The sequence below is a fragment of the Nicotiana tomentosiformis genome, chromosome 1 (genome assembly GCF_000390325.3).
Source record: "Nicotiana tomentosiformis chromosome 1, ASM39032v3, whole genome shotgun sequence".
In the NCBI taxonomy this organism is placed as follows: Eukaryota; Viridiplantae; Streptophyta; class Magnoliopsida; order Solanales; family Solanaceae; genus Nicotiana; species Nicotiana tomentosiformis.
The window spans coordinates 139,967,897-139,983,996 of NC_090812.1; the positions used below are offsets into that span (position 1 = coordinate 139,967,897).

General features: G+C 38.5%; 1 protein-coding gene and 1 pseudogene across 4 annotated transcripts; one reads left to right on the plus strand and one right to left on the minus strand.

Moving 5' to 3' along the window:
• Nucleotides 1-309: 309 nt before the first annotated feature.
• LOC104092316 (bifunctional protein FolD 2-like) lies at nt 310-15,890 on the minus strand. 4 transcript variants are annotated; one of them, XM_070191812.1, is made up of 7 exons: nt 15,567-15,890; nt 10,230-10,549; nt 3,112-3,348; nt 2,874-3,041; nt 2,533-2,626; nt 1,722-1,790; nt 310-837 (listed from the first exon to the last, which is right to left on the minus strand). In XM_070191812.1, the coding sequence occupies exons 1-7, from the start codon at nt 15,748-15,750 to the stop codon at nt 758-760; spliced, it is 1,152 nt and encodes a 383-aa protein (XP_070047913.1). In that variant the 5' UTR covers nt 15,751-15,890; the 3' UTR covers nt 310-757. The 4 variants fall into 4 exon arrangements, with proteins under 4 accessions (XP_070047913.1, XP_070047916.1, XP_070047918.1 ...); XM_070191815.1 differs by having other exon boundaries at nt 10,230-10,546; nt 15,567-15,887; XM_070191817.1 differs by lacking the exon at nt 1,722-1,790 and having other exon boundaries at nt 15,567-15,889.
• LOC117276224 (U6atac minor spliceosomal RNA) lies at nt 12,746-12,893 on the plus strand (annotated as a pseudogene).
• Nucleotides 15,891-16,100: the final 210 nt, after the last annotated feature.

Below are 16,100 nucleotides of genomic sequence, written 5' to 3' on the forward strand. Positions count from 1 at the left end.
TATTCGTGTTAGCCGTAGGTCTCAAGGATTGCACGTAGTTAATAAGTCATTATCAAACACACAAAAAGATTCCAAACTCCATATGGGGAAGGAGCTTTGTTGTTTGCAAGATCTTGATCATTTAAATGGACCCATTTTTCATTCCATTTGTGGGAATTTGATGATCTATAAACCGTCCTTAATTTAGAGATAAAGTAGGTTCATTGTCATTGTAAACAAGCATATTCCATAGCATTTGAATCTGCCACAATGGAGTTGAGTTGTCCTGAATTTTTTTCCTCTTTTTTTGTGGATAACGTAACAGTCATATTGATGTCAAGGGAGAAACTCGTATAAAAGCGCGAAGTACAAATACACAATATGATTTTTTACCAAGTGTACTCTATCGTCTATTCTAATCAGGATTCTATTAACTGCTCCAACAATTTACAGAAAATATGAATGATTCAAATATGTGCAAAGGAGTGAAAACTCCTTCAAAATCTCCTCCATTTATTTCTTCCCTAGTTATTCAGACGAGTGTCACAACAACCACTTCCCATGGTCATCCTCTTCTCCTTTTCCTTCTGAATGCATATAGCAAGTTTTTGCCAGTGTTCAGCATTGACTATTTGGCTCCAAACAGGTTCTAGACTCCAAAACAAAATGCACGGCCTGAAATGAACTAGTAAGTGGTTCACATCTTCCCCGACCTCTTGCACATGAAGCACATATTAATACGAATTTTCTCCCTCTTTCCAGATAGCTTCCCACACTGCTAACCACTCAGATAAGTTGATTTTCTGAGTTGGAAGAGAATAAACTTGGATCTGAGGATGTTGTGATTATAACCATAACCTGTTGATGTCAGAAATGAAAAAAAAAAGTGCTTACGACAAAAATATAGTACTCCATATAAATCGCAAGGCTTACACACCTATACATCTTTTTCGACCAGCAGGTAAAGAGTATATAAACACAGAGGGGGGTGGGGGCCCTCGGGCAATCTTGCAACCACAGGCAGGTAAGACATAAAAAGCCAATAACCACAAGGAGTGAAACCATTTTCCTTGTAAGTAAACAATAAGAAATTTCAGAACTTAAAGAAAATAAAAGGAGCCAGAGAAAATGGATGTAACTTCTTATCAAAATTAAAAAATTATGCACAAATTAAAAGACCAGGTCTCTGAATGAACACTAAGCATTATGGTACTCCTAAAACTCGGCACCAATCACACACGAGTATGTTGGCATTCAAGTATTTCCTTATCAAGCAGCTAGCTCCGGCAATTGTAAATAGCCTTACGCAGTAAGAAGTAATAGCATGAATCATGAAGGCTGAGTTGCAGCAGCAACTACATCTGTAAAGTACTAAGTGGAAAATTAACAATAGAAAAAGCAAATTCTTATATTCCCTTTCGATAATGTACGAAAAGCAATTATTTTCAGGGGCAAATACTATTTTCTTAAAAATTTTTGGTCTTGTGTACGCATGTATAAGGGTAATAACAGCCCCATTTGGGTGTTGGATCCATATAGTTTATTTACCGGTCAAAAAGACCTTAGCATCAACCAAAGAAATGCTTGATTATTAGCTTTTAACATCCCTCTAGCTGCAAGGGTGTGGCCTAATGGTCAATAAAATCAATGCAAACCTTGAAGATCAGGATTCAAATCCCAGCAACTACACTAGGTGATTTCTTCTCATCTGTCTAAGCTTTGATGGGTAGAGTTACACGTACCTATGCTGAAGAGAGGTAGCAAGTACGCGTTGGAATAGTCAAGGTGCGCGTAAGTAGGTCCAGACACCACTGTCAAAAAAACAAAAGACAAAAAACCTTGTGGCTATACAGAGTAGAAGAGACAATATGCAAAACGGAATCCCTAAGTAAAATCTGGACCAACTCTATCAATTAATAAGTTTTGCTTGATGTCCTAGATTACACTCAAAAGAAAACTACCCCAAGAATTGTTTCCAAAGATATACCAAATTAGACAAGATAATTAATTATCCTCGTGATCTCATCTGAGTTGAAGGATTCGCAGATAAGGGGGTTAAATCTTAAAGCATCTGGAATAATTCACAAAAAAAAAAAACAGGCTGATACAGAGTTTAGAAAGGTTAATACACTATTTCAGGTCTCTTATTTTACTTATCCCCATCAAACGCATATCAGGTAATGTTTCCACAAATCTCCTAAGACCTGAAACAGAAATCTTGGAAGTGCATTAAAGCATCGGGAAAAGACAACTGAGGATCTTATGATACCCCTACTCAGTTCCTCTGCTGCCTAGAATGCAGAAGGAAGAAGAAATAATGTTGCGCTACCAGCCGCAAGAGTGCGAAATTAAGATTATTTGGGCAGTGAAATGCAGAACATGACTATGGCTATGATCCATATCTTATGAGTCTCCTGCTGGACAACAATGTAGGTGTCCTCAATGTTGGTAGATTAAAATCAAAAGCAACCAATTATCAGGTGTTCCTGTAAGTACGCTTAGCAGCGTCAACAGTGTTGGAGAGAAGCATAGAGATTGTAATGGGTCCAACACCTCCTGGAACAGGGGTAATAGCTGAGGCCTTCACTATCGCTTCCTCATAGCAAACATCTACAACCAGACGATGACCCTGCAAACTGCCAGTATCCTGCATATATAAGATCATAGCCATCAATATAAGAATGATACTCATAATTCACAATAGAGCAACTAATAAAGTGAGGACTTAAGACTCCTTTCAAAGAGAACTGTCCAGTGTGAACCAAGATATTTAGCGAAGGAACTATTGTAGCACTAGTATGCATAGCAAACAAAAGTGTAAATTGCCGAACAAGTATCTCAAATCATTTTAGCAAGCAAAAGAAATACAAGCAAATGTAACAGCTTGTGGCTACCTCAACTGAATTTGCACCCATGTCAACAACAATAACCCCTGGTTTCAGCCAGTGCCCTCGAATCATGTTTGGAACTCCAATATCTGAAACCAAAATGTCAGCCCCACAGGTTACTTGCTCTGGGTTCCCGGTGAATGCGTGCACAGTAGTGACTGTTGCATGGTGCCTCTGCAAATTAAAATATGCATTAAGCCAAGGATAATAGTTTACAATTTAGCAGTAAAAGAAAATGGTCTACCTGTATTAGCAAGGAAGTGGGCAACCCCCCAAGCTTGCTCCTCCCGACTACCACTACATTTTTACCTTTGATTTTCACATCATTCCTGAGCAGTAACTCAACACAACTCTTTGAAGCACAAGGGATGAATGAGGGCTCCCTTCCGCGCATGGCAAGATTACCAACATTGGTGGGATGAAAGCCATCCACATCTTTCTCCGGACTCACATAGCTTATAATCTTTTCTTCATCCAAGTGCTGTGCCCATAAATCAATACCCAAAGTTAAATATGCCAGAGATCACACATTTGGACTAATCTCAGAAAGAACATCATCCGACCATAAAGAATATCAGCTGCACAAAGAGAAACATTCCAGAAAGCACAGACATCTGAGAGCGATGAGGTCGTTTTCTCCATGGCGCAAACAAAAAAGGGCAGACATTAGGTGAAATGAAACTTGTGGCAGATCTGTCTTATCCCAAGAAAGTCTTCTGTTTCATTCCAACAGAATAAAGCAATAAAACTAAAGCATTTACCTATTATCTCAACTAAAGCACTTATGTACTATCTCCCAGTGCTTCTGATAACTGCCGATGCATAAGTGCTTCTAGGCCTAGAGCGGATATTAACCCAACTCAATCATAAAATGCCGGATGCCCAGTAGAGAGAAAATTAGCCGACAACAGTCATTTGCTCAATCACATTGAAGAAACATTTTGTGTACAGTGTACAGTGTTCTCAGCTCGCTCACACGAAAACACACCCATTTACTAAAATTATTTCCTCCTGTCCTGATGAAGATTATCCACAGTAATTGCTGCTTCCAAACAACCCTTTCAAGCGAGGGGAAAAAATTATAGAAAAGCTTTCCTAGGACCATTAAGCCTCCATGTAATTGTCAAGGGAGAAAAATCCTCCTCCGGGTTACACTCATGAAACCTACCAAACAATAATGATGATGATGATGATGATATCGATGACGACAATACTGCTAATAATAGTACACCAACTCAAGGAATGCATCACGAAAAGCATACCATTGTTGGATGTTTTCCTATTCAAGTTCTCTCAATCTCCAAAAGAATCCCAATGTTATGGATCAATCAAAAAGATAAAAGGATATGGCTCCAACTCCTAATCTTATCTAGCTCTTATCAGATGTGTGCTGGTGAACAATTTGAGAATTGTGAACAATGACTGCTTCCACGTCGCCACACTTTGTCAACAACAGTTATGTATGGTAATTGTTAGTTTACAGCATGTATATAGTGTAGTATTGTCCCACATTGGTAGAGGAGTAGTATGTCCTTGTATAGTATAACCTTAAATAAGGACCTCTTGTATTGTATTGTTCATCTAATATCAATAACATATTTTCTCCCGTGCCTTCTCACATGGTATCAGAGCAATTGTGAGAGACTTATCGCTGTGCATAAATTCCAGCGATTCAGGGAAAGAGAAATCAGTACTTTTTTAAGACTGTTTTCTATCTGCTTCATTTCTGTCAGTATTGTGCAAAATCCAACACTACCACAAGAGTCGTCACTGTCCGGCGACCAAACCCCAGTGAAAAGCTCCGGCGGCAGCCTCCTCACGTGCCTCCACGCGCCACCAGAAGCTCACGCACCTGAGCTCACGCGCCGGCGCGTACGACCACTTCCGGCCATTTTTTGAAAATCTTCCTTCAGAACAGTTGGGTCGCCTGGTAATTCCGATACTATCCCTACTGTTTTCATTTCATTCCGACAACTTTGAGTTTTTTTCCCGGCAGCTACAGTACTATTCCGGCAGCTACAGTAGATTCCGGCAGCTACAGTATTTCAGTATTCTATTTCTGTGTTTCCGTATACTGTTTCAGTGGATTACAGTTGATTCTTTCTTTTATTTGGTAATAATTTGCAACAATGTCTTTGGGATTTGATGCTTTTGGGTCTAGAAACATGAGTTCTGGAAGCTCTAGTGCTATTATTACCTCAGAACCTTTAATGGGAGGTTCAAACTACTTAGCTTGGGCTTCATCTGTCGAGTTATGGTGTAGAGGTCAAGGTGTTCAAGATCATCTAATCAAACAGTCTAGCGATGGAGATGAAAAGGCAATAGCACTTTGGGCAAAAATCGATGCTCAGTTATGTAGCATCTTGTGGCGATCTATTGATTCCAAGTTGATGCCCTTGTTTCGTCCATTCCAGACATGTTATTTGGTTTGGGCAAAGGCACGCACCTTATACACTAATGACATATCTCGCTTCTATGATGTGATATCACGGATGACAAGCTTAAAGAAGTAGGAATTGGATATATCTACTTACTTGGGTCAAGTACAGGCAGTCATGGAAGAATTTGAGAAGTTGATGCCAGTTTCTGCTAGTGTGGAAAAACAACAAGAGCAGCGACAGAAGATGTTTCTCGTTCTTACCCTCGCTGGACTTCCTAATGATCTTGATTCAGTACGCGACCAGATTTTGGCTAGTCCGTCTGTCCCGACAGTTGATGAATTATTCTCTCGACTACTCCGCCTTGCTGCAGCACCAAGTCCACGAGTGATCTCATCACAGATACTTGATTCCTCTGTTCTTGCATCCCAGACAATGGATGTTCGGGCATCTCAAACTATGGAGCATAGACGAGGAGGAGGTCGTTTTGGATGATCCAGACCCAAGTGTTCTTATTGTCACAAACTTGGACACACTCGTGAAATGTGCTATTCCTTACATGGTCGTCCACCCAAAAATGCTTACATTGCTCAGACCGAGACTCCAGGTAACCAAGGATTTTCTTTATCTAAAGAAGAATATAATGAGCTCCTTCAGTATCGAGCAAGTAAGCAGACATCTCCACAAGTAGCATCAGTTGCTTAGACTGATACTTCTGTTACTGGTAATTCTTTTGCTTGTATTTCCCAGTCTAGCACTCTTGGCCCGTGGGTCATGGACTCCGGCGCTTCTGATCACATCTCTGGTAATATATCACTTTTGTCAAATATTGTATATTCACAGTCTTTTCCCACTGTTACTTTAGCCAATGGATGTCAAACTAAGGCAAAAGGAGTTGGACAAGCTAATCCCTTGTCTTCTATCACCCTAGATTCCGTTCTTTATGTCCCTGGCTGTCCTTTTAGTCTTGCATTTGTTAGTCGTTTGACTCGTGTCCTCCATTGTGGTATATATTTTATTGACGATTCTTTTATTATGCAGGACCGCAGTACGGGACAGACAATTGGTACAGGACGTGAATCAGAAGGCCTTTACTACCTTAACTCACTCAGTCCTTCCACAACATGTCTAGTTACAGATCCTCCAGATCTAATCCACAGACGTTTAGGACATCTGAGTTTATCCAAACTTCAGAAGATGGTGCCTAGTTTATCTAGTTTGTCTACATTAGATTGTGAGTCGTGTCAACTTGGGAAACATACCCGAGCCTCTTTTTCGCGTAGTGTTGAGAGTCATACAGAGTCTGTCTTCTCCTTAGTTCATTCTGATATATGGGGTCCTAGTAGAGTCAGTTCATCCTTGGGATTTCGTTATTTTGTCAGTTTCATTGATGATTATTCAAGATGTACTTGGCTTTTCTTAATGAAAGATCGTTCTGAGTTATTTTCTATATTCCAGAGTTTCTGTGCTGAAATCAAAAACCAATTTGGTGTTTCTATTCGCATTTTTCGCAGTGATAATGCCTTAGAATATTTATCTTCTCAATTTCAGCAGTTTATGACTTCTCAAGGAATTATTCATTAGACATCTTGTCCTTATACCCCTCAGCAAAATGGGGTTGCTGAGAGAAAGAATAGGCAAGGACCTTATTGAGACTGCTCGCACACTTCTAATTGAATCTCGTGTTCCGTTGCGTTTTTTGGGCGATGCAGTTCTCACAGCTTGTTATTTGATTAATCGGATGCCTTCATCTCCCATCAAGAATCAGATTCCACATTCAGTATTGTTTCCCCAGTCACCCTTATACTCTCTTCCACCTCGTGTTTTTGGGAGCACGTGTTTTGTTCATAACTTAGCCCCTGGGAAAGATAAGTTAGCTCCTCGTGCTCTCAAGTGTGTCTTCCTTGGTTATTCTCGTGTTCAGAAGGGATATCGTTGTTATTCTCCAGATCTTCGTAGGTACCTTATATCAGCTGACGTCACATTTTTTGAGTCTAAACCTTTCTTTACCTCTGCTGAACACCATGATATATCTGAGGTCTTACCTACACCGACCTTTGAGGAGTTTACTATAGCTCCTCCTCTACCTTCGACCACAGAGGTTTCATCCATACCAACCGTTGAGGAGTCTAGTGTTGTTCCCTCTAGTTCCCCAGCCACAGGAACACCACTCTTGACTTATCATCGTCGTTTGAGTCCTCCATCAGGCCCAACTGGTTCTCGTCCTGCACCTGACCCTGCTCCTGTTGCGGACCCTGCTCCTAGTACACCGATTGCACTTCGGAAAGGTATACGGACCACACTTAACCCTAATCTTCATTATGTCGGTTTGAGCTATCATCGTCTGTCATCTCCCCATTATGCTTTTATATCATCTTTGTCCTCGGTTTCCATCCCTAAGTCTACAGGTGAAGCGTTGTCTCATCCAGGATGGCGACAGGCTATGAGTGACGAGATGTCTGTTTTACATACAAGTGGTACTTGGGAGCTTGTTCCTCTTCCCTCAGATAAATCTATTGTTGGTTGTCGTTGGGTTTATGCAGTCAAAGTTGGTCCCGATGGACAGATTGATCGACTTAAGACCCGTCTTGTTGCCAAAGGATATACTCAGATATTTGGGCTCGATTACAGTGATACCTTCTCTCCCGTGGCTAAAGTGGCTTCAGTCCACCTTTTTCTATCCATGGCTGCGGTTTGTCATTGGCCCCTCTATCAGCTGGACATTAAAAATGCCTTTCTTCACGGTGATCTTGAGGATGAGGTTTATATGGAGCAACCACCTGGTTTTGTTGCTCAGGGGGAGTCTCGTGGCCTTGTATGTCGCTTGCGTCGGTCACTTTATGGTCTAAAGCAGTCTCCTCGAGCCTGGTTTGGTAAGTTCAGCACGGTTATCCAGGAGTTTGGCATGACTCGTAGTGAAGTTGATCACTCTGTGTTTTATCGACACTCTGCTTCAAGTCTCTGTATTTATCTGGTAGTCTATATTGATGATATTGTTATTACTGGCAATGATCAGGATGGTATTACCAATCTGAAGCAGCATCTCTTCCAGCACTTCCAAACTAAGGATCTAGGCAGATTGAAGTACTTTCTAGGTATTGAGGTTGCCCAGTCTAGCTCAGGTATTGTTATTTCTCAAAGAAAATATGCTTTAGACATTCTTGAGGAGACGGGGATGATAGGTTGCAGACCTGTTGACACTCCGATGGATCCGAATTCTAAACTTATGCCAGGACAGGGGGAGCCGCTTAGCGATCCTGCAAGCTATAGGCGGCTGGTTGGAAAATTAAATTATCTCACAGTGACTAAACCCGACATTTCTTATCCTGTGAGTGTTGCAAGTCAGTTTATGAATTCTCCCTGTGATAGTCATTGGGATGCAGTTGTTCGCATTATTCGATATATAAAATCGGCTCCAGGCAAAGGGTTACTCTTTGAGGATCGAGGTCATGAGCAGATCATTGGATACTCAGACGCTGATTGGGCAGGATCACCTTCTGATAGACGTTCTACGTCTGGATATTGTGTTTTAGTAGGAGGAAATTTGGTATCCTGGAAGAGCAAGAAACAGAATGTAGTTGCTCGGTCTAGTGTAGAAGCAGAATATCGAGCAATGGCTATGGCAACATGTGAGCTAGTCTGGACCAAACAATTGCTCAAGGAGTTGAAATTTGGTGAAGTCAGTCGGATGGAATTTATGTGCGATAATCAAGCTGCCTGCCCTTCATATTGCATCAAATCCGGTGTTCCATGAGAGAACTAAACACATTGAGATTGATTGTTACTTCGTCAGAGAAAAGATACTTTCAGGAGAGATTGCTACAAAGTTTGTGAGGTCGAATGATCAACTTGCAGATATTTTCACCAAGTCTCTCACTGGTCCTCGTATTGGTTATATATGTAACAAGCTCGGTACATATGATTTGTATGCACCGGCTTGAGGGGGAGTGTTAGTTTACAGCATGTATATAGTGTAGTATTGTCCCACATTGGTAGAGGAGTAGTATGTCCTTGTATAGTATAGCTATAAATAAGGACCTCTTGTATTGTATTGTTCATCTAATATCAATAACATATTTTCTCCCGTGCCTTCTCACAGTAATATATTCTTCAAAGTCCCTTCTTTGCACAGAGTCAGAGTGTCCTCCCAATAAAAAGAAAAAACCCCACCTTGAAAGAAATGTGAATGGACCTGATCTAACCTTTCCTAATCCCCTTCCACAAGATAAAGAATGTCTCCTATCTTCTTTACTGATCTATCTTCCTCTCTCATTATTATAATAAAAATATTTGACTTTATCAGGCAGTTTATTCTCATCAATGTTAAATTTTAGTAACCATTTTCCTAGAAGGGCTTGGTTTAAAGGTGGTAATGATTCCTAACTCGCAACCCTGCACAAGAAATGGTGGATGTCCAATCTGATAAGACACCTTTACTAAATTTTCTTTTTCCCTCCCAATAAAGGTAATAAATTCCATCTGAAATGGACATGGGCATGACCAAAAGTGACATAGAATGAAATTTGACAAAGAAGTTTTCACAAGGGTCAATTTCCCTCCCCTTGAAAGATATTGCTCCTTAAAAGTAGCAAATCTAGATTCATCGAGCTCAACACAATCATCTCTTGATTAATTTCATTTAAATAGAATGGAATAGAGCTCTATGAAGAATTTGATTAGGAAAATTAGTGGGTAGAATACTAACTAAATGTGACTACAAGGCTTTACATTACTATTTAAGGGAAAAGTGCAATATGAGAAGTTATGTGCTTTAGAGATCTGGACATATGATCACATGTTGCACAACGAAAGCAGCATGACCACATTGTGTCATCTGGAGTACCCCAAAAATCTGGAAACAGCTAAATCAAAAAGGAGGTGTGCTATTATAAACAAGAAACAATAATTTGAAGTTAATACGGACAAAAAAAGGTGAAGAAAATGAAGAACAAATTCAACTGAGAACTGGGGATGGGTAAATTACTTTTGGTAGAGGAAGCTGCACAACTACACCATGTATTAATGGATTCTCATTAAAACTTGAAACTGCATCAAGTAATTCAGCTTCAGTGCAATCCTCAGGAAGTTCCACCGTGAATGGTGCTATTCCAACTTTCATGCAAGCTTTCATCTTAATATGGACAAAAGATTGAGAATCCCTCCTTCCACCCACAAGGATAACACCTAAACCTGGAGTCTTTCCGATTGTATTCTTCAATTCAGATATTTCAGCTGCTATCCAAGAGTTTATATTGTTTGCAATTGGCTTTCCTTCAAGCACTCTAGCAGTCTGACCAATAGCTGCTTATTTACACAGCAGTAAAATAGTTAATTATGCTTTTAAACCAAAAATAATGTGCATAAGGAAACAACTCACAAATAAAAATTGCTCAATAAACTAATACAACAGCAGTAGAAAACATCATAGCTATTATCAAATAACTAAAAGTGCATTCTCATATTTACATTCTCTCAGCATTACTGATAGCAAGATAGTTACTTTGCAACATGAGAAAGTTGGCCACAGAGGAGACTAATTCACGTTATTTGATTTATTATCCACGCCATTGACAGTTCAGGAAATTCTTTGTTATAAGTAAAAGTTCTGAAACAACTTTAGGGTACGATAGATAGTTCTTGAGCCTAGGGTGACAGCATTCTATAGTTTTTCCTTAGGTGATAGATACACTCTGTATACGATACTAGTTTGTAAATGTGCAATGCACAAATTATCAGGGAGAGATTGATGAATTAATACTTTATTATGTAATTGATAATATTTTTACATGATGCCATGTATTGAATGACAATGGAACTGGAAACATATCAGGAGTCTATGGAGTGAGTTCGCTAAGGAATAACTTCATTCTCTTCGGATATTTTAAAAACTGAAGTTGTTATTTGTTTGCATTTTACAATAGAATAGAGTTAACCGAATAAAAGAGCTGCAGTCATTAAGAATCTTTTCTATTCTTAATATTTTCATCTAAGAAGTGCATGCATGTTTCTCACTCCATCAAACATTGGAAACAAGATGAATGTCTTATTAGGAACAATGCATTTACTTTCTTTTAGTGGTGACAAACACAACCTAATTCTTGTATCATCTAGAGAAACTCAAGAAGGTTGTTTTGATTTTTATATCAAATCTATTTCTAGAAGTTTGTTTATATATATATATATATATATATATATATATATACATATTGCATATATCTGTTTTGTTTCTGAAACATTTCCCTTTCCAAAAGTAGGTAATAAGTACTTTTTTCAAATGATTTGATTTCATCCATTTATTTCATTTTCCAAATTATGATTTGTAATATAGTCTAACACATTAGTTTTAGAACAGGGAATAACTCGGTAAATAAAATTTTAATAAGTAGATGTAATGAAATTGGATTACCTGCATTCAAGATATAGTCCTTTGGGAGTAAGATTATGGTCTTCGGGTAAGATTATTCTACATATTTTGCGCAAATTAAAGTAAGTAAAAATTACAGGCAAAACTGATGAAAGTAGTCATGCTCTTTCCATCCCAATTATGCTATCATCCAATGCATGAAGTCAAGCAAAGCTATAGTAATCGTGCACAGAAATATGCCCATAGGTTATAGTAATATCATTGACTTCAGTGTGGAGTAAGTTAATGTGACTATTTTAAAAATTGACTTAACTTACAGGAACCCTTGAGCCCTCTTTGTTTGAAGTTTGTTTGCTTAATACCTTTCATTTCTTAATAAGAAGATATCACATAATTTGTTGTACTTTTATTGATACTTTTTTTTCTCCTTGAGTAAAAGATTTGTGAATAAGTTAAACTCTTCTAATAGGATATTCATATATTGAAGGCACCGCAGTAAAAAAACATATGTTTCTTTTTCGATAAATTTGATAATTCCATCAAAGCACCAAGCCAATGCCACAAAAAAGTGAAGCTACACATCTAATAAGCTTAATAAAAAATCCTACAAAAAACACAATCACCTAGACTATATTCACTTAACAATGAAAACATACAAAATATTAATGAGTTCCTAATTTTACCATAGTAGATTTTTTAACTCCATCCAAAGCCATTTTACTTCAATATCCCATTATCAACAAGACGATGCACATATTGCTAATGACACTTCAATGTTGTGTGACACAAAGGTGACCGAACTACAAGATCTGAACCACATATTGCTTTAGTCTCCAAGGTAACACCTATTAGTTGGGGAGACATCCTTGAGTGATTTATACCCGCAAGTATACGCCATTGGAAATGATAAGGAGAGAATGGTAGTTAAAGTTATGAGAAGGCGTAGTCCGGGGATATTATGGGATATAAGTTTTAGAAGGGTCATTCAATATTATAAGTGGGAGGAATTTTGGGAGATTTTGCATAAAATTGCACAGTTAGACAACAGGGGATGGGGAGGTGGAAAAGAGAGATGGTGTAGAGCTGCCCGAGCATCAGGGTATTTGGGATAAAATCCTACCACATGGGACAAGGAAGTGTTAGTAGAAAAGAGAGATAGTTGGCACCTCCGCCGAAAGGGACTGAAACAGCCTTCGGGCTTTACCTGTTACCAGACACATGGGACAAGGGAGAGGTGCAGAAGGGGATGTAGCATACTCAGGTGCCAAAGGAAGATGCATTTCTTACTTCATGAGCATCCTTCAATGTGATACCCAAGAATGACATTTTAAGGAGTTGATCTTATATGTGCAAAGAGGGAGGAGAGGATGCCGATTATTCAAAGTTGCATTGCGAGATGGTCATCCAACTCTAGGAACAAATGTTCTCATTGTTCTATATCAGGTGAGTACTGGTGCTTCCAAGAACAGTAACGGAAAAAAGTTGCAAGCTGGAAGATACAGAAAATTATAAGAAAAGGTAAGCCCTTTGGGAGGCGGTACCTCTTTGTATTTTTTGGTCAGTTTGGAAAGAGAAGAATATTTTGTAGTATGCAGAAATGCAGGGTAAGGCCGCGTACAATAGACCCTTGTGGTCCGGCCCTTTCCCGGACCCCGCGCATAGCGGGAGCTTAGTGCACCGGGCTGCCCTTTTTTTTAGGGTAGGATGTAGAGAGCATAGAAATATCTCTTGTGTTTCATCTGTATTTTTGTTGTAAAGAGAATATTCCTGTTTGAACGGATAGTTAGACAGATCTGATAAAATAAAAAAATAATAATAATAAAGTTAGACAGATTTGTTAGAGGGGTGAAAATACTCCATACCATCACATTATATGAATTTTTTACACCATCGTAGTGTGTCATTAGTGAAACTCTATATACATAAAAAGAACAGCTTTTTGCACTCACATTGCAAAGGCATCAGATCCCCCGTGGAGAAAGAACCTCATTACACTTAGATCTCACTAATGAAAACATAACCATGTTTTAGTCAATAATTTCACTAGTGACAAAAACTTGGCGTCTAACAGATATACAAGTTATGCATATGACTCATCCTGAATCATCAACAATTACAACTTGCTGGGGATTGGTGCGTAATTGTTGTTGGTGTTGTTTTATCTATGCAATATGATATCTATTGTTACACCAAAAATGCAAGTGAAAGGAAAAAGATCTTTTAATTTCACTTGTAGGATCATAGAAATCTTGATGTTCCTGACCAGGTACACCAAATTACTTAAAGACTATCAAAACAATGATATTTTTACCTTCCAGGTTAATCCCAATATCCCCAACCTGATTCTCGCACAGTTAATAACCCGTTTTCCATCAACCATTATTTTCAGGAAAGAAAATACATGTTACATTTGACATTAGAATAGTAAAAATTGTACTAATAAAATCCCCATCTTTTTTGCGATCGCGACATAGTTGTAGTTGTTTTATGAACTAGTAAATCCTCAGCACTAGCCGGAAGCACTTATGCACGGGTTAAGCCATTTTTATGTACTTGCAAATCCATCAATTACAATAAAACATTATCACATGGAGCTATCAGTATGGGTCCAGGAGGATATAGGAGAGAGGTGGGGAAACAAATTTTAAGCATAAAGGCTTGAAAAGAAGTAGCTTCTTTTTCGCTTAGTCCGCAGTGCAGGATACACAACTGTTGCACTACATGATGGTTTCACATTACAAAAGAGTTATCGCCTTGCTTCATTGCATGATGGCTTCACTACTGTGATTCCGTGCACTCTTGTTTTCTGACAGATCGTGGAGGTTACAGAAGACGTAGTGGAGGAAGCTACCATGTTAAGTGGAGATTATAGAGAAGAAAGGCAGTCTGAAAATGTCATCTCTTTTCATTGTATGTGAATGAAAGAATTAGGAAAATGTTTCAAATTACTGAAAAAGATACAGAAATCATTAGAAGATTTTTTTTCTTAAAATTGTCTTCGTGTGACCTATAGGTCACGGGTTCGAGCCGTGGAATCAGCCATTGATGTTTGCATCAGGGTAGGCTGCCTACATTACACCCTTAGGGTGCGGCCCTTTCCTGGAGCCTGCGTGAACGCAGGACACTGGTCTGCCCTACTTGGTTTGCAAACAAGTTATACTGCGATTATAATGTGAGGATTATAGTACGAGGAATAAACAATGACGGATAATTTGGTGGATATACTTTTATTGGTAGATGTTTGGTTCATTGGATTAAAAATAAGATTAAAAATGAGATATATGGAGTATAGTATAAACTATGTGTTTGGTTTTACACTAGATAAACTTGAATAAACTTTTATTTTCAATTCTAACCTTGGTTTTCCTTAAAGACTTTAAAGGGCAAATGTGTTGCTTTGTTGTTTTATCCCAGGATTAGTAGGATTACTATCCCATATAGAATGTGGTAAAAAAATAATACCACAATTGTGTTATAAACAATCCCGGGATTGCTTATACCTGAATCAAAAGTTCAACCAAATGTGGAATAAAATTTCCACAGGGATTATTTTCCCTTATGCTTGAAACCCAACGACCCCTTTTTTTTTTGGTGGTATAAAGGGAGCATGACGCATTGCACTGATAGCTCGATAAACTTGATGGACCACAGTGGAGACTCCGATTGAGTCATATAAACAAGTCACAACTTGTACGTATTCTTTTTTTGACACCAACTCAGTTTTAATTAATGAAACGTTTCGACTTATCAAGAAGAATGTACTTGTAAATTCAGACATATCAGAAGTTCTCTGAGGATAGCTAACTGTCAACCACAAAAAATAACAGAAATTATATGCTAAGAGGTGAGCCAAACATGAAAAACAAAAAGGAACAGCATTACCAATTGTTAACACATAATGCAGTTCAGTTAACCATTGGCTGGCAAATAAATAGATAAAAGGAAAGGACCACTAACAATTAGTCTTGAGATGAGGAGAACATGTTTTGGCGATGGATGTGTCGTGGCGTGGAATCCAAATGTCAGGAAGATCGACGGATGTGAGGGGTGGAAACCGTAGGCGGTGTTTATTTGCCCTCTGCGCCGACGAATGAAATGCCTTCTCCAACATTCGACAGAACATTGCCGCTCTATCTTGCATCTCGCTGCTCAAATTGTGAATCTTTTGACTTATATGGATATAAAAAGGAACACTTTTGAGTTCTCTGAAACGATGGTGGGAAAAAGTTTAGGAAACAGACTCGCTAACTACAAAGGGGAACTTCTCGGTTTCCAATTTGAATTTTACTGTAATTTTTTTATGTACTAATTTTCTCTAAAATACTAGTACTACCCATTTCCTCCATATTAATTTTTTATGGTTTCTCCGCACTTTAAAATATATTTAAATTTAATGGTCTTAATTATAATATAGTTAGTCCAAATTATTTGTTATTATAAAATTCATCACTTAAAAGATACTTTATTAATTAACAAGAAGTGTAAATTTGA

What these genes read in the sequence shown, in the direction of transcription:
- LOC104092316 (XM_070191812.1), bottom strand. Translation starts at nt 15,750, where the DNA reads ATGCAAGATAGAGCGGCAATGTTCTGTCGAATGTTGGAGAAGGCATTT. An exon ending in TCCTCATCTCAAGACTAATT is followed by an intron (nt 10,550 to 15,566) that starts GTTAGTGGTCCT and finishes TGTGTAAATAAG; the next exon opens with CAGCTATTGGTCAGACTGCT. An exon ending in TATTACCCCTGTTCCAGGAG is followed by an intron (nt 1,791 to 2,532) that starts GTGTTGGACCCA and finishes TTTTTTTGACAG; the next exon opens with TGGTGTCTGGACCTACTTAC.